At 41.8% G+C, this 20,800-nt stretch overlaps 1 protein-coding gene across 1 annotated transcript in view; it reads left to right on the top strand.

The window, feature by feature from the left end:
• LOC138970708 (protein XRP2-like) overlaps window positions 1–20,275 on the top strand; it is a 33,891-nt gene extending 13,616 nt beyond the window's left edge. Inside the window, exons 4-10 of the mRNA XM_070343195.1 lie at window positions 3,341–3,513; window positions 5,463–5,569; window positions 15,130–15,258; window positions 16,109–16,189; window positions 17,171–17,270; window positions 18,461–18,547; window positions 19,764–20,275. Of these exons, the coding sequence (XP_070199296.1) occupies window positions 3,341–3,513; window positions 5,463–5,569; window positions 15,130–15,258; window positions 16,109–16,189; window positions 17,171–17,270; window positions 18,461–18,547; window positions 19,764–19,852 (766 nt within the window). The 3' untranslated portion in view covers window positions 19,853–20,275. The remainder of the gene's footprint in view (window positions 1–3,340; window positions 3,514–5,462; window positions 5,570–15,129; window positions 15,259–16,108; window positions 16,190–17,170; window positions 17,271–18,460; window positions 18,548–19,763) is intronic.
• Window positions 20,276–20,800: the final 525 nt, after the last annotated feature.

Genomic DNA, 20,800 nt, shown 5'->3' with positions numbered 1-20,800 from the left:
AACAGAGATGAGTGCTGGTATATAAGTTTTACTGAACCAACTGCAATTTCTTCATTGGCCCGGTGAAACAGAGGTGAGTGCTCAGATATAGTTTACTGTACCAACTGCAATTTCTTCATTGGCCCAGTGAAACAGAGGTGAGTGCAGCTGGTATATAAGTTTTACTGAACCAACTGCAATTTCTTCATTGGCCCGGTGAAACAGAGGTGAGTGCTGGTATATAAGTTTTACTGAACCAACTGCAATTTCTTCATTGGCCCGGTGAAACAGAGGTGAGTGCTGATATATATATAAGTTTGAGTGGGGAACGTTTGTGTGTGAATGAGGGTACTGTGACCGTCATCAAGGTGAATGATACACCACTGAGTTAGAGTAATGATTTTTAACAGCCTTTGAGAAATGTACATTGTCTAAAGCATGACCTGAACTGGGCGTAGTCGACAATGTGAAGTATAAATGGACTGGGTGGCCGAGTGGCAACGCACTTGCGCTCGGAAGCGAGAGGTTGCGTGTTCGACCCAGGGTCAGGCCGCAATTTTCTCCCCCCTTTCCTAACCTAGGTGGTGGGTTCAAGTGCTAGTCTTTCGGATGAGACGAAAAACCGAGGTCCCTTCGTGTACACTACATTGAGGTGTGCACGTTAAAGATCCCACGATTGACAAAAGGGTCTTTCCTGGCAAAATTGTGTAGGCATAGATAAAAATGTCCACCAAATAATACCCGTTTGACTTGGAATAAAGGCCGTGAAAGGTGAATGCTCGCCTAATAGGCTACTGAGGTTTACTGGCCGATGTGAGTGCGTTATATATTGTGTGTAAAAAATGTCGGTTTGTCTGTCTAAAAAGTTCCATTTCAAACGGCAGAAATTAATATGTAAGCGCCTAGGGCTATATCTAGATTAGGCGCATAAAAAATAATCACAATAATAATAATAATAATATACTTCGCGAAGCTGGCTGTATGCATGAAGCTTTAGCACTGAGGTTTTGGTTAAAACGACTTTGCCAAGTCGACTTTAGGCTCAATTTAGGACTGTCTTTACGGTGTGTTGCTGGATTCTGTTTTTGTTTTGCGCTCTTTGTTCAAAGGTATTGTACAAAAATAGATAATGGTCGGTGAGAAATCTCACACAAAACTGGATTGGTGACTGCATGTACGAAGTTTCACACGAAACTGGTTTAGGCCACCAAAAAAAATAGGTCTGTTTACGGTAACCCGACCGACCCTATTTTTTTCGCGCGACCCTAGACTTTTTTTTGGCATTTGGGGGGGGAAAAAAAAGAAAAAAAAATCTTTTGGTTTTTTTTGCAAAATAACGTAAAAATATGGTTTTTTGGGGGAAAAAAAAGCAAAAACATCCCGACCTACCGACCCTATTTTTTTGGCCTATGTTACCGTAAACAGACCTTTTTTTTTTGTTTTGCCTTATCAATGTTGTTGTGCGCATCTGTGCAACTGTCACTGAAAAAGACCATGCACTTTCATTAGACTTATATGAGAAAAGTCAACATTCAGCTTGTGTGTCAGCTGGTTTTCTACTCTGCCAACCTGATTGGGTTCTGACACACATAAATAAAATTGAACGGAGACCAGGAAAGCTGAAACTTGAAAAACGACGGGTTGTTTATTATTTATGTACAGGATTATAAAGAAATCCGTTACAGTTGATATACAGTAACATTTTAGTGGAACTCGACTCTTAACTAGGACTAGAATTCATTTTTTAAGACCAAGATTTCTCTCAGTTTCTGTTCATAACATCTGTATTATTTACCTCTATTTCAAGCCTCCCCCTCTTTAAAGCCCTGCTGTTGTCAGATTTGTGGGTGATCTAAAAGGGGGGGGGAGGGAGGTTTTTTTTCACTGTACAGTAAAACCTCCCTTTTATAAGACCCCCGAATTGAGGAGACAGTCCCTCCCTTTTAACACTTTCTAATTCTACCCCACCTATGTTGACCAAGTTTTTTTTTAGCCGAGACCTGAGCTGTGCTGCAGCGGGTCACTCAGAATTGTAGTAACTGTGTAGCAACACGCTGGAACGCAGGCGTTAAGATCGACGTTACAGGAAGCGACTGAAGTGACTGTGTGTACGGATATATCTGTACCAGGTCAGATAGACCCATATGAGTGGGTACGGATATATCCGTACCTGGGAGACAATGAGTTACCCTGTTTTCTCAGACTTCTGTTTTGATACGCCTTTGTAATTGTACTCCCAGTTTAAGACTCCCTCCTGTTTCGACCTGATTTCTCAGGGTTTTTGAGTCACTTGAGAAAAAGTGACTCTATGTAATCGGTCAGTGTTAGTCTGTCCGGCCGGCCGGCCGGCCGTCCGTAGACACCACCTTAACGTTGGACTTTTCTCGGAAACTATCAAAGCGATCGGGCTCATATTTTGTTTAGTCGTGACCTCCAATGACCTCTACACTTTAACGATGGTTTCGTTGACCTTTGACCTTTTTCAAGGTCACAGGTCAGCGTCAAAGGAAAAATTAGACATTTTATATCTTTGACAAAGTTCATCGGATGTGATTGAAACTTTGTAGGATTATTCTTTACATCAAAGTATTTACATCTGTAGCCTTTTACGAACGTTATCAGAAAAACAAGGGAGATAACTAGCCTTTTCTGTTCGGCAACACACAACTTAACGTTGGGCTTTTCTCGGAAACTATAAAAGTGACCGGGCTCAAATTTTATGTGAACGTGACTCCCAGTGACCTCTACACTTTGACGTCTGCTTTGGTGACCTTTGACCTTTTTCAAGGTCACAGGTATGTCTTGAATTCTTCAGGTATGCATTGTGTTGTGAATAGCAATTTCTTCCTGTCCATCTGATGCCTCATATAATATTCAGAACTGCGAAAGTGACTCGATCGAGCGTTTGCTCTTCTTGTTAAAGTCTTAAAATGGGGTTCCACTGTACCAGGGAAGCCAGGATGGTGAAATAACGTGTGTAATACTTCTTCTTCTTCTTCTTCGCTCATGGGCTTAGACTCCCACGTTCACTCATGTTTTTAGCACGAGTGGATTTTTACATGTATGACCGTTTTTTTACCCTGCATACGCTGATTTCAGGGGAGACATGCTGGGTATTTTCGTGTTTCTGTAACCCACTGAACTCTGACATGGATTACAGGATCTTTTCCATGCGCACTTGGTCTTGTGCTTGCACATAAGTTGACCTGGGAGATCGGAAAAATCTCCACTCTTAACCCACCAGGCGGCAACGACCGGGATTTGAACTCACGACCTCCCGATTAGGAGGCCCACGTCTTACCACCACGCCACTGCGCCCACGTGTGTAATACAAAATTAGCATTATTTTCTCTGTGTGCAGCCTTTTTATCCGCGACTGCCAGCAGTGTCGCTTTGTGCTGGCATGTATGCAGTTCCGTACCCGGGACTGCCGGCACATCGACGTCTTCTCCTTGTGTGAGAGTCAACCCATTATCGAGTCCTCCTCCAAGATGAGATTTGCCTGCTTCAAGTTCTTCTACCCAGAACTTGAAGGTAAGGTCTTTAGTTTGAGATTTGAAACTTGAAGATTTCTTCACAATGAGTCCTGACTTAAAATGTTTGAAAGTGACGGAGGTTTCCTTATGTAGCTTTCGAGGTGAATATACTTCATGAGAACCTGCACCCTTTGATACGTTAGTGATGTGAAGTTTGACTGAAAGTTATCAACTTCTGTCAGAATTTTAGTTTTGAGGGGGGTCAAATGACACGTTGATTATTATCTTTTTTTCCCAGGCTGAATCCTGACTCATAACAAGAATTGTATGTACTGTTTTTTCTTCTTTGTTCATGGGCTTAGACTCGCATGTTCACTCATGTTTTTAGCACGAGTGGATTTTTACGTGTATGACCGTTTTTACCCCGCCATTCAGGCAGCACACGCCGATTTCGGGGGAGGCATGCTGGGTATTTTCGTGTTTCTATAACCCACCGAACTCTGACATGGATTACAGGATAATTTCCGTGCGCACTTGGTCTTGTGCTTGCGTGTACACACGAAGGGGGTTAAGTCACTAGCAGGTCTGCACATAAGTTGACCTGGGAGATCGGAAAAATCTCCACTCTTGGAACCCACCAGGCGGCAGCGACCGGGATTCGAACTCCTGACCTCCCGATTAGGAGTCCCACGTCTTGCCACTGCGCCAGTCATATGTACTGTTTAAAAACATAAGATTCTTTATCCCAAGCTAATATACTGCTAATATTCCAATCAAGAATCCAATAACAATAAACAAGAATTAAACGTTCAACAAATGTATTACCTTTCTTGTTTGTTTTTTAGATAAGATTCTTGATTATAATGACACAATATGAAGGTTTGTTTTCTGTTCAGAGTTTGGCACGTTTTTCATACAAACATCATGATCTGACAATAAAGAATAACTTTACTACCTTACTTGTAGGAAAACTAAAGATGAAAGTACTCTTAGGACACAGTGAATTTACCCGATGCTACCCAGCATGTCGTAAGAGGCGACTAACGGTTCTGTTTCTCCTTTTACCCTTGTTAAGTGTTTCTTGTATAGAATATAGTCAATGTTTGTAAAGATTTTAGTCAAGCAGTATGTAAGAAATGTTAAGTCCTTTGTACTGGAAACTTGCATTCTCCCAGTAAGGTCATATATTGTACTACGTTGCAAGCCCCTGGAGCAATGTTTTGATTAGTGCTTTTGTGAACAAGAAACAATTAACAAGTGGCTCTGTCCCATCTCCCCCCTTTCCCCTATCCCATCTCCCCCCTTTCCCCGTCGCGATATAACCTTGAATGATTGAAAACGACGTTAAACACCAAATAAAGAAAGAAAGAAAGATCAATCAATCAATCAATCAATGAGTCTTATATCGCGCATATTCCGTGGGTACAGTTCTAGGCGCTCTGCAGTGATGCCGTGTGAGATGCAATTTTATACGGCCAGTAGATTGCAGCCATTTCGGCGCATATTTACCTTTCACGGCCTATTATTCCAAGTCACACGGGTATAGGTACAATTATTAACTGTGCCTAAGCAATTTTGCCAGGAAAGACCCTTTTGTCAATCGTGGGATCTTTAACGTGCACACCCAATGTAGTGTACACGGGGGGAGGTTCGGACACCGAAGAGAGTCTGCACACAAAGTTGACTGTGAAATAAATTTCCGCCGAACCTGGGATCGAACTCACGCTGACAGCGGCCAACTGAATACAAATCCAGCGCGCTACCAACTGAGCTATATCCCCGCCCGTGGCATTGCTTATTATACAGTGGAACCCCCCTTTTAAGACCTCAAAAAATCTGAGAAAATCAGGTCTTAAAAAGGAGGGAGTCTTAAAATGGGGGTAATTTTACAGAGGTTATGAACAGAAAGTCTGAGAAAACAGGGTCTTAAAAAGGAGGGAGTCTTAAATTGGGGGATCTTAAAAGGGGAGGTCCACTGTATCTGAGTGTATTTCTCTGCACTTGCAGGACAGTTCAAAGCCTCGGGTCTGAGTGTATTCAACAACAACTGGAGTAATCTTCATGACTTCACACCTGTGCCTGACGAAGCCCCTAACTTCTCCTTCCTACCAGAGGTGAGCATCTTTATTCTGTGTGCGTGTGTGTGTGTGTGTGTGTGTGTGTGTGTCAAATTGCATTGTGCTTAGAGTGGGTAGGGTGGTATATTGGTTGGGTGTGTGTTGGAGGGGGGGTTGAGGACTGAGAGCAGTGCATGAGTCTTAACCCACTGTCATTTTCATCTTCTGCGTTCAATGTGTGTCTGTCTGTCAGTGCATGTCAAAGGGCATTGTCATTATGGAGAGGGGAATGGAGTGTGTGTGTCGGGGTGGGGGGGTGGGGAGAGATTGGGGGGGGGAGGAGGGTGTGGATGAGGTGAGAGCAGCACATGAGTTAATCCTGTGTTAGGTAATATGCATGACAAAGGGGGGGGGGGGGTGAGGGTGAAGTGTGTGTAGCGCATGAGTCTTGATCCTGTGTCTGTCTGGGCTTTTTAAAGTGTGTGGGGGGGGGGGGGGGGTATGTATGTGTGTGCAGGTGCAAGAGATGAGAAGTCATATTTAGGTGGGGGGTGAGGTGACAGAAGCACATGAGTTTCTGTTTGCGCATGTCAGATCAGAGTGTGTGTGTGTGTGTGTGTGTGTGTGTGTGTGTGTGTGTGTGTGTGTGTGTGTGTGTGTGTGTGTGTGTGTGTGTGTGTGTGTGTGTGTGTGTGTGTGAATGACAGTATGGATAAGGGGAGGGGTGTGAAATACCACTGTGGGTGCATGGTTGTATGCTTTATATGTCTTTCAGAGGGGGAGGGGGGGGATTGTGTCCAAGTATGTGTATAAGGGACAGTAGGGGGGGTGACAGGATTGATGGTGTCTATCTTTTAGTTGAGGGATGGGGGGGGGGGGGGGGGGGGGGGCGGGGTCCTCATGTATGATGTCTCTGTTCTTTCTGTTTTGGTCCATATGCATTCTTCACAGAAGTTTCTTGAGTAATCAGGAGAGTCTTAGGAATGAGCAATGTTAGGCCGGCCTTCCGTAGACAAAAAACTTAACCTTGGGGTTATCTTGAATGTTTCTGAAGATAGAGATGTGAAACTTTGCACACTTCTTAGGGTTTGATGATCTGCCAAAATGATCCCAGTTTGGTTGGCCTTTGTCAAATTTTGAGGTCACAGCGGGGTCATGTTCAGTTCATTAAAACTTAACATTGAGGATTTCTCTAATGTTTTTGAAGCTAGAGGTTCCACATTTCACAAACTTGTAGGTTTTAATGATCTTCACATCCAAAAACTAAGAGACTGCCAACATTCCAAAATTCAGAATAAAAAAACCAAGAAAGGTAATTTGTTGGAACGTTTTTTATTGACAAAACAATACGTTACGATCACAAATATGTCGACCCAACGGTCTTTTAAGTGCACAGACAAACAATAAGTAACAAGAACTTAGCTTTGTTGAGTTTTCGGCTGCTTTACTTATTTTTTTGGTTGGGTTACCAGCAAGCGGCGGAAAACTGGGGGGGGGGGGGTCGATTAAACCATTTGCTTTTCTTGTTAAAATCAGATGAAGTTGTGATGCTCTGGAAGAGGGTTACTTTTCCACAAATAAAATTCGGTGAGGGTTTTCTCAGTAAGGCAATGCTGTTTTCTGACAACATGTAGAGCTCTGGAATAGCCAAAAATAAGATGAAAGAAGGCGCGTATCTAGGTCAGAGCATAAGTGGCTCGAGTTGTGGGAAAATAGCTTTCTAACCGAGAATTGACTCTTGAAGTGCCAGCAGTTGATTTCACACAGAGTTTTAATGCAGGCGACTATAACCCTGACTTATTTCTGCGTGCCTCTTTCTGCACTGAGTCTGTGAATCTAAGATGTAATATTGGTGTAAGTTAACTTGCAATAAAAGAATTGTGAGCTTGTGAGGCTTTAAAGACTAGACATACAAAAAATCAATCAGCTGCAAAAGAAGAAGAACAAGTACTGTGTAGCTTGAAAGTTCCTCATCTTGTTCAAGTATTTATTTTAATATTTAAATTTAAAACAATAAGAAAGGTATGTTATTCGAGCATTGTATTTATTAACAAAACGTTACTGATCTTTAACCCCTCATGCAGTATTTTAATTGGACAGACAGACAGACACTTATAATGTACAGAAAATAAACGTATCTGACAATTCAAGAATCTTTTGTGTTAATTTGTTTGGGCCTATTCCAGAGCTCTACATTTTGTGAGAAGACAATACCCTAATGAGAAAACCATGATCAAATTTTATGTGTGGATATTATAAGTACCCCTCTTCCAAGACATAAGTATTTGAATCATGATTTTTACATTTTATTTGTTTTTGGATTTGATTTGATTTTAATTTGTATGTGTATAGCTATAACAGTGTACTCTGCCATGATAATAGACTGTGAGGCTCCTAAATTACACAGGATACATGTACAAGCAATATTATTTGTTCAGCTTAAGCACATACCAAAATCCAACACACTCACTGGCTGCGTCCAGCGCAGAATAGAATTTTCGTTTGTTGAAGTAATTAAATTGCAAGTGACACCTATGTCAATCTGCCAGACTATTGATTTTTGACTCACATGCGAAGCAAAAGTGAGTCTATGTACTCACCCGAGTCGTCCGTCCGTCCGTCACCCCCCGTCCGGCCGGCCGGAAAACTTTAACGTTGATATTTCTTGGACACTATTCAGTCTATCAGTACCAAATTTGGCAAGATGGTGTATGATGACAAGGCCCCCAAAAACATACATAGCATCTTGACCTTGCTTCAAGGTCAAGGTCGCAGGGGCCATAAATGTTGTCTAAAAAACAGCTATTTTTCACATTTTTCACATTTTCTCTGAAGTTTTTGAGATTTAATACCTCACCTATATATGATATATAGGGCAAAGTAAGCCCCATCTTTTGATACCAGTTTGGTTTACCTTGCTTCAAGGTCAAGGTCACAGGAGCTCTTCAAAGTTGGATTGTATACATATTTTGAAGTGACCTTGACCCTGAACTATGGAAGATAACTGTTTCAAACTTAAAAATTATGTGGGGCACATGTTATGCTTTCATCATGAGACACATTTGGTCACATAAGGTCAAGGTCACTTTGACCCTTATGAAATGTGACCAAAATAAGGTAGTGAACCACTAAAAGTGACCATATCTCATGGTAGAAAGAGCCAATAAGCACCATTGTACTTCCTATGTCTTGAATTAACAGCTTTGTGTTGCATGACCTTGGATGACCTTGACCTTGGGTCAAGGTCACATGTATTTTGGTAGGAAAAATGTGTAAATCAGTTCTTAGTGTATGATGTCATTGCTAGGTTTAGCTGAAGGTCAAGGTCATGTAAAGGTCAAGGTCAAGCATGTGAGTCGTATGGGTTTTGCCCTTCTTGTTGGTATGTGTCCAATGGAAAGGATGATTGTACTGAACAGACCTGTGGTAGTGAACTGATGATGATTGTATGTCCCTTTCACCTTCACCAAGCTTCCCGGGTCATGGACGACCCATAGCCTCACAAAATCATCTTTATCTCTAAAAGTATTTGGAGTGTTTGATTGAGACTTTATGTAATCTCCAATCACCTTACGACCATCCTATTGCCCAACTTTTAAAAGATTATCTTTGTAAACAAACAAATAAACGATGAGGTAGTTTGAACTTCACAGTCCGGATGATGGGTCGTGGACGACCCATATGGAATTTACGTAAGGAATTGTATGCTGTTTATCCTTATTTGGATGACGTGGGTCGTGTATGACCCATACTCTCCAAAGAGGCGGCAAAACGTTTATCCCTATTCGGATGGCGTGGGTCGTGTACGACCCATACTTTTTACGTTGAATCCTTCTTTGGAAAGTATGGGTCGTACACGACCCACATCATCCGGACTGTGTTACAAGTCCAAAGCCCGATCCGGTGAAGGTTATTAACCCATATCCTACCAACATTTTTTTTTTAGATAATTTTGATTTTTTTTCGCTTTTTACCATCACAAACACACTCTATAACACAAATATAATCATAACATTTGAACTTTTATTTTTCTTATGAGTTTTTGAGGACGCACGCTTGAAGAGTGCATGGTAGCCAACGGGTACGTATAAGTGTTCTCATGATGCACGCTCAGAGAGTGCATGGTATCAAGAGGCCTGGTACGTGTTTTTTTTTATCTCCAAAACTTCACAAACAAATGATACGAACAAACACAAAGTAGTGATGACAAGACCTACAGTTCACAAATAGTTCCTCAAACTCATAAGTTTCAACTTTGAGCTCTGTAGACATGGCAAGTTGAGCAGAGCGTCATCTCAGTGGATGCCGTGAAACGCATTGAAGCACTGATTGTGAAGTCCAACTGTGCATTTCAGGCAGAGTTTCTTGGTGTTCTTCTTGCACAGTGCGCACCGCTTTGTTGTCTGCGATGGACCAGCGAAATGACCGACGGCGACGCCATCAAACCTGACTTCGTCTGGCACTCTGTGGACGGCAGGCAGAGCAAGTCGAGCAGCACGCCGTGGCTTGGCAATGGCTCCATGCCGCATCAGGTAGACTTGCACAATGCGTCGCCGGAAGGCAAGCAAGTCGAGAGGCTCGGCGGTGTGTGCATCTGTTCTCCGGAACAACAGCCACGCATTCTGCATCACGAGTTCCAGCACATGTGCAAAATATGGCCACCACCACTTTTTGGTGCGCAAAGAGATGCGATATAGGCATTGATATTTTGATCTGCCCTGTCAACTCCACCCATGGTTGCGTTGTACACTCTGATCAGATCTGGCTGCTGTATCTGAACAAACTGACGTTGTGCTCTTGACCAGCGCCGAACTCACGCAAGCGGCATCACACGATCGCAGTTGCTCGCCGCGGTCACTACACTGTTGTCGTTCCATTCCACAACCAGTACGTTGCTGCGTCGGTCATGACGGAAGTCAAGGGTACCACGGTCTTCTTTGGCGAACCGGGTGGCATCTCTCATTGGGCAGGTGTTCTATGCGGTTCTTCCTGATTGTTCCGGTCGCCCCTATGCTGTTAGCCGCAAGATCACTCAGCAGTGGAAGAGATGTGAAGAAGTTGTCAAACGTCAGGTGATAAGGGCGTTGTGGAAGCTCCGAAATCAGATCTTTGACCACCGTTCCCCCGAGACCAAGACGACCGTATGGTTGACCACCGCCAGCCCTAGTGTACGGTTCGAATTGAACAACGTACCCAAGCGGGTCAGCGAGGGTCCACAGTTTGAAACCAAATCTAATTGGCTTCCCTCGGATGAATTGTTTTGTCGAGTGGTGTCCGAAATAGGGGACCATGCTCTCATCGATTGAGAGATGTTGCTGCTCAGGGAAATACAACAGACACCTCTCGTTGATCATCGAGAGGAATGCCCTGACTTTGCTGACCTTGTCGTTTGGGTCCAGTGTGTTGTTGTCTGCAAGGGGAGAGCAGAGACACGAACATAGCGTCAAAAGAACACAATACGAACATAGCATCAAAAGAACACAATATTATCATCAAAAGAACAAGAAATAGTGCCCCCTACGCCGCACCACTGGAGCCGCCACTGCATGTTTATTTGAAAGTCAAAAGCATTTTACTATGTGCATGTTTATAGAGTATGTAAGTACACAACATCCAGGGGTCTCTCGCTACCATGCACGCGTGAAGCGTACGTGGCCCAGCACTAAATATAGGGGCCTTTCACTACCATGCACGCTTGAAGCGTGCAGAGACGTTACCTTTTACTTCGATCAAAAGTTCCATGGAACTTTCATCCTACACACAAATCGAATCTAACATGTTTTTCCATAGATGTCCATGCAAATAAAAGTGCAAGCATTAGCAAAATAACTGCTTTTGTAAATAAATGGCACTTACTGAGATTGACGTGAAGATTTCGAAGTCATTTTTTCGAGTCTGCTGCAGAAAAGATGTTTCCACGTGTGAGTTTTGCAAGCAGGAAGCGGGAAGGGGTGTTGAAAAGGTAGACAACTCTATCAGCAATCGCGGCACATCAAAATCAAAAGTAATCTCGCTTTCATTGCCACTAAATTCTTCAACTTTTTTAATGCACGTGTGAAGCGTGCATGGTAGGATATGGGTTAACTAAGCCAGAAGGTTGTTCAACAGATCTGTTGTGGTTTCAACATGATTGTTTCAGTAGGAAGCATATGTTACCTTTAATAACCAAGCCAGGAGATGGCATCAGTACTTTGATGCTCTTTTTTTTCGGACAAAAATAGGGTGGTTATATGGGTTGATGGTTCTGAATGGCCCAAGGCTGTTTTGGGTCCCCTTCAAACAAGCACTGTTTGTGTGTGCGGCTTTCCGTCAATTGTGAAAAATGGTTGCACAGTGCCAAGCTATGAAATAGTGGCATTTGTAGCAGCAGGAACAGACGCCTCTAATTACACAACGGGAGTTTGTGGCTTCTGAGTGACAGTGGCACCTGTTCGTATTTGACAAAATATGTAGAAGTGTGATAGTTTGTTTTGACAGAGTCTTAATGTACTGTTAACAGAAAGTTGGAGTAAGGACAGAGTCTTAATGTACTGTGAACAGAAAATTGGAGTAAAGACTGTATTAAGGCCAACAAAAAAATAGGTCTGTTTACAGTAACATAGGCCAAAAAAATAGGGTCGGTAGGTCGGGATTTTTTTTTCTTCCCAAAAAACCATATTTTTACGTTATTTTGCAAAAAAAATATTTTTTTTTTTTTTTCCCCAAATGCCAAAAAAAAGTCTAGGGTCGCGCGAAAAAAATAGGGTCGGTCGGGTTACCGTAAACAGACTATTTTTTGGGGGGGCCTAAGAGGGAGACCGAGGTCTTATATTATGCCTTAAAAGGGAGGTTCCACTGTTTTGAACAGATTATTGAGTCCATAAATAAATAATTTGGTCACAAACTACTGTTTAGACTCTGGGAACAATTCTTCTTCTTCTTCTTCTTCGTTCATGGGCTGAAACTCCCACGTTCACTCATGTTTTAGCACCAGTGGATTTTTACGTGTATGACCGTTTTTACCCCGCCATGCAGGCAGCATACGCCGATTTCGGGGGAGGCATGCTGGGTATTTTCGTGTTTCTATAACCCACCGAACTCTGATATGGATTACAGGATCTTTTCCGTGCGCACTTGGTCTTGTGCTTGCGTGTACACACGAAGGGGTTTAAGTCACTAGCAGGTCTGCACATAAGTTGACCTGGGAGATCGGAAAATCTCCACTCTTAACCCACTAGGCGGCAGCGACCGGGATTCGAACTCACGACCTCCCGATGAGGAGGCCGACGTCATGGGAACAATTTACAGGCTTACCTTCCGTCAATGGCAGTTTTTTTTACCTGTGACAAAAAAACACTACTTATCACAAATGTAAATGGGCGTCTGGTAATAAAAAATGAGCTACCTACCTCTTACATATTGCAGCAGTCAAAGGGTTAAAATGTAGATAGATTTTATTACGCAAATCTTGTTTGAAAAGAGGATGTTTTAAAACAGAGGGGATCTTAAAACGAACATTTCACTGACTGTTTTGAGAGAGAGAAAAAACGTTAGTCTCAACGAATAAATCTTTCTTTCTCTTTGCCCCTGATACTGTGCTGACAATACTGCTTTATAATGATGGGAAAGGCAGATTCTGCGTGCACTTTCCTGATTTAATGGGCTTCTTTTATAACAGCGCCAGACATGTTTTATTACCTGGCTGACATCGGCAGGAAGCCTGGCCGGTCATTTGCAACGCTGCTTTCAAACGGAGTCACCTGACTCCTTGATATTTGTTGTGGTGCATTAGAATGAGATCATTTTGTCCAACTGTCGTGGTAATGTTAGCACTTTTGCCAGGGCAGACATGAATATATAGGGTGTCTCAAAAAAAAGTACCCCAAAAGACATTGAAACATCAGTACCAAGAAATGTAAAGACAAGAGAAGGGACAATGAAATCCGAATGACAACACAGTGGTTCCAACAGGATGGAGCCCCACCACATTCTCAGAGAAATCCAGAACATCCCACAGGAAACATTCCCCAATGTAATGAACAATATGGCAATGAGGATGCAGTCTGTCATTGGAAAACAGGGTGGCTGTAATATTGATCACGTGGTGTGAATTAGAAACAGACGATCTCAACTGAAAGCTGTGAACTGGGGACAAAACTTCTATGAACTGACTACAATATCACGCAAAAATGATTTCAATAAAGTTACTGACTTGTCTGTAGTATTGAAAGAAAATGGGTACTTTTTTGTTGAGACACGTCCCCGTATACAACAGCAGCCGTCAAGGACTGCCTGTATGGTTTCTGCGAGCACCACAGCGGAAGCAATCTGAGCTCCAGTGTCCTTAACCCGTTCGCTGCCAGTAAACAATTAATTAAGTGCATACCCAGTGCCAGGATATTTTGAGGTTGGAACGGTAATAAAAAATAAAAATTTCTAGCACACAAACTATTTAGTTAGCTAAGTACCTGTTATTTGGTTTTTTTTAGGAAAATGAATGAGGATTTTGAATCTGGATTCAAACTGCATCTACTGTGAATAGTATTGTTTCATTAGTTACCTGTTTGTTGTTTCTGCATTTTCTACCTGCGAGTTGGACTGCACAGCGTCTGCTTCCTGAAGTCGCTCGAGTAACTGCCGCATATCAACATCGTACTCACTGTCACAATCATCCTCGTGCTCGAAAGAATCATCTGATTGCAAATCAATATCAGAACTTGTTCCCTCATCTTCCATAATCAGCTGCAGAGCTTGCAAAGTGGTGTAGCTTGTCTGTGTAGAACCACATGGCTGCTGTGGCGAAGCGTGCGACGCCATTGTTTACATGGGAAACTCCTCTCTGAGCAGCCAGTAGCAAATCGGAAAAAACGGCTTTCCCTATGACGTACCATGCAATTCCTTCTAAATTTAACCATCCCAACGGTTTTCGTTAACCGTTTGAAGATAGCTTACTACTTTTGATCCAGATACGGATGCAGGAAAAGTCAGAATAAGCGAGGACGTCAGTGGACGTCCTATAGGCACTGGGGATGCACTTTACGTAGGACGTCAGCTGACATCTTACAGGCAGGGAAAGGGTTAAACTGTATTGAGCTTATAAAACAGTGAGAAATTCAAGTTTTGCGCCCTGACGGCAAAGCCAATTAGGGGCATATTCCCGGGTTTTACCCCGACTGTAGATGAGATACACAAGTGTGTGTATGCGTGTGTAGGTGGTATCAACCAACAGCACTTATGGCAGAATGACCACAGTCTTTTACAATTTACATGCCACTGTGGTGACACGGGGGTGGGACAGGGCTTCCGTCTCTGGGTCTGCACATAGTGTTGACCCGTGTCAGTCCCGGCCCGGATTCGAATTATAAAACAAGAAAACAAGAAAGTTTAGTTATTGAAAAAACTTAATCATTGACAAAAACAAAAAATTCACTTGTGCATACACATAGTGGTCTTTGATGTGGATGTATTTTACATGGTAACATCTCAAAATATTGGAAATGAAATCAGCAAACGGTGTTTCATTTGAGCGGTGTGGGGTTGTTGTTTTTGGTTGTTTTTTTAACCGGAAAAATGTCATTTCTGTATTTTAGACTTTCCTAACCAATCCTCATAGTCACATTGCTGTTTGTGTGTTTCAGGATGCCAAGGTGGAAGACTTTGTGCCATTGCCGACAGTGGAGCCGTTCTCCACCGTTCAAATCATCACTGACTCTGCACAGAGCGTCGTGCCACAGACCCATGGCAGAAGGCGGAAACCTCACGATGAGGTAACAGGAGGGAGTAGAGGCGATGGGGGGAGGGGGAATAGGGGGAGGGGGAATAGAGGGAGTGGTTTTGGCTAATGCTCATGAGGTTTTGAGGGTGTATGGGTCATCCGTCTTAACAGACCTGCGTGCACGTGACATCAATCAATCAATGAGTCTTATATCGCGCATATTCCGTGGGTACAGTTCTAGGCGCTCTGCAGTGATGCCGTGTGAGATGAAATTTTATACGGCCAGGAGATTGCAGCCATTTCGGCGCATATTTACCTTTCACGGCCTATTATTCCAAGTCACACGGGTATAGGTAGACAATTATTAACTGTGCCTAAACAATTTTGCCAGGAAAGACCCTTTTGTCAATCGTGGGATCTTTAACGTGCACACCCAATGTAGTGTACACATCACATGTATACTAAAAGAAGAGTTACATCAATATGAGATTTGATCAATGTACTGACAAAACGTTAGCAGGGCTAAATAGGAAAATTGACGTGAGTGTGTGTGTGTGCGTGCGTGCATGGTGTGTATATGCATGCATGTGTGTGTGTGTAAATTATTGAATTTATGAGAATGGTGGTGCCTAAATGTATTCTCAGTAGCTGATCAAACACCCTTCTACATTTACTTTCTTTTCAAATGAGGCAAATGAGTATCTTTCTTGTCCATGCAAAAGTACCATAGTTATACATATAAAGAATTCCATGAGGGTAGTAATTAATGCTCCGTTGTATAATTATTGTTGGTGAGACAATGGACTTAAATTAACCTTACTTTGAAATGAACCTACTAATTTAAACATATACAACTGTATAACCGTATTGTTGAAACATGTGGTTTCTGTGTTTCATTGCAGAGCTGTCTCATAGTGTTCTTCAACGATGGCAGTTCTTACGACAGAGCCAACAAATTTATAGACGCCATGAGAAAACAGAACGTGAGTATTGTGTATTAATTAAGAGTGGGTACATGGCTGGAATATTTAGTGAGTGATCTTTAGACAGTTTGTTGATGTGTCAGTTTAGACATACACTAATTATGACAAGAAACTCTATGTGCAGTTTTATGTAGATGATTGCTGTACTTACTTACTTACTGCCCATTATGCCAGTTGGCATGTAGGGCAGCAGATGTTTGCTGTGAGGCGATGGAAATTGTCAAACTTAGCATTTGTGTATGTCACAATACTGAGGGTATTCTGCTGCAAGTGCACTGTATGGACTGTCTCATGTCAAATCTAGTTGCTAGTTACGTACATCAGGAAAATTAATGGCTTTTTCAGTGGTATGGTTGGTTTTAACAGACAACTATTCCCCCGAAAGCGGTGTATCAGGCTGTCTGAATGGCGGGGTAAAAATGATCAAGTAAAAACCCACTCGTGCAAACACAAGTGAACGTGGGAGCTTCAGCCAATGAACGAAGAAGAAGAAGAACAGACAACTTCATACATGTACTAAAGATCTAAAACAAAAATTTAAAAAAAAATGTTTAAACACGTTTGTGGGCTTCTTCAATAATGTGCTTATCACTTTAGTTTTGGTTCTGGCATCAGAGCTCTCCAGATTTGACCTGTCATATTAGTTCATAGTATTTTTTGCTGTTGATGTAATTGCAAACAGTGTTTTTTGCATGTTTTATTGTTCAAGCACTAGAGTTAACTGTGTTACACCCGTCACCTCAGTTCATTTCCCCAGAGACCGACTCGAAGTATGATGTCAGCAATATAATATGCCTGTTATTTTAGTTTTTCACACACTTTGACTCTTGGTGTAAGTTTAGCGGTATATTTTGCCTGTAGTTGTTAAAGCTTGACTCTTGGTATGAAACCTGAAAGTCTATGGCGTCAGCACAATGTCACTTTATTCACACACTTTGACTCTGTAAGTTAAGGGGTATACTTTACCTGTTGTTGTTTCAGCCCGACTGCATATTGATACAGTCGCGAGAACTCACCATGCAGCCCGAGGACGCCACTCGTGTCTTTGGTTCTGACTCCTATGTATCTGCCGTCAAACAGGGTCTGTATCGGCTTCTAACATGATTTTAATGATGCTCATTGTTTAAATGCTCATGTTAAAGGTTAATCTTAGTAGTGTATTTAGATTCGATTATGCTTTATGATCGTGTGTTTATTGTATTGGAAATGCGATGTGGTGCCAGAAGAAAAATGTCCATGTTTGTGTAAAATGAAAATGGACATTAAAGTTGTCTTATCTTAGACGAATTTTGGAAATAAGTCTGTCAGGTTTTCATAGGTTGTGTATGTGCTTCAATTATGATTTTCATAGTCGAATTCTGGAAATACCCCCCGCGGGTTAGGGGGAAGAATTTACCCGATGCTCCCCAGCATATCGTAAGAGGCGACTAACGGATTCTGTTTCTCCTTTTACCCTTGTTAAGTGTTTCTTGTATAGAATATAGTCAATTTTTGTAAAGATTTTAGTCAAGCAGTATGTAAGAAATGTTAAGTCCTTTGTACTGGAAACTTGCATTCTCCCAGTAAGGTAATATATTGTACTACGTTGCAAGCCCCTGGAGCAAATTTTTGATTAGTGCTTTTGTGAACAAGAAACAATTGACAAGTGGCTCTATCCCATCTCCCCCCTTTCCCCGTCGCGATATAACCTTAAATGGTTGAAAACGACGTTAAACACCAAATAAAGAAAGAAAGAAAGAAAGAATTCTGGAAATGAGTCCGTCAATGGTTTTCATGGGTTGTGTATCTGCTTCAATTACGATTTTCATAGTCGAATTCTGGAAATAACTCTGTCAGGTTTTCATGGGTTGTGGAAGAGTTGCTTCCCCTTCTTTTTCCTTGCTTTCCCTTCTTTTTCCTTGCTTTTGAATAGAAACTTTGAGGCAAGGTACAAGTGACATTGTAGGCTTGCTCATGATTTGTGTGTGTGTGTGTGTGTGTGTGTGTGTGTGTGTGTATGTTCCATGATTATGTATAAACAAATTTTGTTTTTGTAATTGATAGCAAGTGATTTATTTGAATGTGCATCTTGTACATGATTGTGTTTTGTTTATTTGTAGTTTTTTTGGTTAATTTTTTTGTTTTAATGCATATTTGATCATATTTGTTGTTGTAATTTCTTTATTTGTAGATTTTGTAATGATTATTTTGTAAGGCACTTACAACTATGTAAGGATTTGCGCCATATAAATACCCTCATTATTATTATTTTTCTTTTCTTGTTGCCATCAGGTCCTGTGATTGGGGTGGAGTACTGCGGAGAGGAAGTTGTGCGCAAATGTCAGGACAGAATCGTAGACATCATGACAGGAACGACAGGTGATGACGCAACACTTTCATGTATGCTTATTGACTAACCATCTGTCTAACGTACCCCACGCTCTCATTGATGTTGTAATGATGAGATTCTTAAAAAGAAAAAAGACGAATCCCACTAACTCAGGCCTTAAAGTGAAGCTGTCTTGAACATAGAAAAATCACCATTAATATATTTGTCTATAAAGCAAAGCAAAAAGAACAGCAGCCATGGAGATGAAAGAGCTAAATACTAGCTGTGAATTGCATCCATTTAAACAAAAGTTTTGATATTAGTCAATTTCAATTGTGATACAGACTTCTGACTTCCGTTGTTTCCCTTTATCTATTTAAGTAAAGTTACATTTTCTGTCATGGTAACTAGGCTTACATTAACCCCTTCACTGCCACAGTATGACAGCATTTTGGTATTGCTGTGCGCCAGGGAAAAGGTTTGCTTTCTTCGATAGGTTCACTAATCTGTTCACTGCTCGATCATGTATTGAGATATTTCTTAGATCTTTGGCATGTGTTTTGCTTATACCCTTGGCTATTATGTGATCACATGATCATTGGACTTTGTTTGTGATTGTTATAGTAAAAAATTGATATAATGACCATTTTTGTCAAAAAATTAGTTTCCCGACATACAGTGTGATACACAAATGCACACACATTGCAGCACATAAAACCACCCAAAACACTCCTAAAACTGGTGTCAAACATCAGGTACTCACATTACAGCCCATAAAAGTGTTCTTCTGTGTGGTAATTCATAAATCACTTCTTGTAGAGCTTCCAGAACACTGTATTGCTTGAAAACAGGTCTACGAGTTGAAGTCCGACTTTCGGCCGCCATTTTGAATACTGCTATCGGTTCGACACTTCTCAGAAAGTTTTCGCCACGTGCTACTAACATATCCGAACGGACAAAGGGAAAGAACTGTGCTTAGTAACCCTTCAAGTAGTTGGACCAGTTTTCAATATTACCTCCCATTTAGTTTCCAGAAATTTCGCTGATGTAAATGCCATGTACCTAGTACGTTTATGGGCGTATGACAAACTGAAAACGACTACGTACCTAGTACGAGCTGGGCAGTGAAGGGGTTAAGGAACCCTAGTTACACATTTTCTGCACATTGTTGGATAAGATTTTCCTCGAGCTACATTAGCAGGATTTTGTAAGAGAGTTTCTGTCCAGCAATACTAACAGTCAAATATTGTGTTTTTCTGTTCACAGGGGTTGTCTTTGTCAGCCAAAACCCAGCATCTGCGCAACGACAAATTGATAACTTTTTCAACTTCGCCGACATGCAAATGGGACTTTGATTGCTACCTGAACTACACCTGTGTGCTATTATTCATCAAAACTCTCATCCCTTTTTTTTAAACTTTTTTTTTATCATTTATTTATTAATTAAAAAGTTCTCTCATCCACATGCTGTACAGAAATATTTAATCGATGATTACCTGATTTGTTTTTTGCGACTTTTTTCCCGGATGGAATTTTTGGGCAATAATAATCCTGTGATTGTTCTTTTTCAATGTGGCGAGATATCTGAGCAAATCTGAAAAGGAGATTCAGGGCTGAGAAGAAAGTAAATTTACAGACCTGACCCGAAATCTGGGAGAGCAGGGTCTTAACACTTTCTACCCCACCTATGTTGACAAAGTTTTTTTTTTAGCCGAGACCAGCTGTGCTGCAGCAGGTCAATCAGAATTGTAGTAACTGTGTACCGTACTTTCCGGGTCATAAGGCGCGACTTTTTTCCTCGAGTTCGACCCCTGCCGTGTATGAAATACGAAAAAAATCAAAGAGACCGCTTGAGTACCAGTAACAACTTGTGATAATGCATGTTTCAGCTACTAGGTACTGCCCTGCCTTTGATCTGGCCGCACACACAGATTTCCACTCTGTTAAACTCGGTCACTGACCGGTCACTGACCCCGATGCAGGAAGTGTTTCCTCTCTCAGATATGACAGGGGAACCACCTCTCATGGCAAAAACTGGGTCATTGACCCCTGGGAAGAAGGTCGTGTCTTTTAACAAGGCCACCCAGCTATCACAATGCCTTTGATCTGGCCGCACACACAGAGCACACATATTTTCACTCAGTTAAAGTCGGTCACTGACCCCGATGCAGGAAGTGTTTCCTCTCTCAGATATGACAGGGGAACCACCTCTCATGGCAAAAACTGGGTCATTTTGGTGCGCCCTATCGGCCCCCTGCGTCCAATGGGTGACTGGATTACAATTTTTTTTTAAAAAGAAGGGG

Source organism: Littorina saxatilis, linkage group LG7, assembly GCF_037325665.1.
Source record: "Littorina saxatilis isolate snail1 linkage group LG7, US_GU_Lsax_2.0, whole genome shotgun sequence".
Taxonomy (NCBI): domain Eukaryota; kingdom Metazoa; phylum Mollusca; class Gastropoda; order Littorinimorpha; family Littorinidae; genus Littorina; species Littorina saxatilis.
The sequence above is the reverse complement of the archived record's forward strand: the minus strand, read 5'-3'. Positions and strand labels throughout refer to the sequence as shown.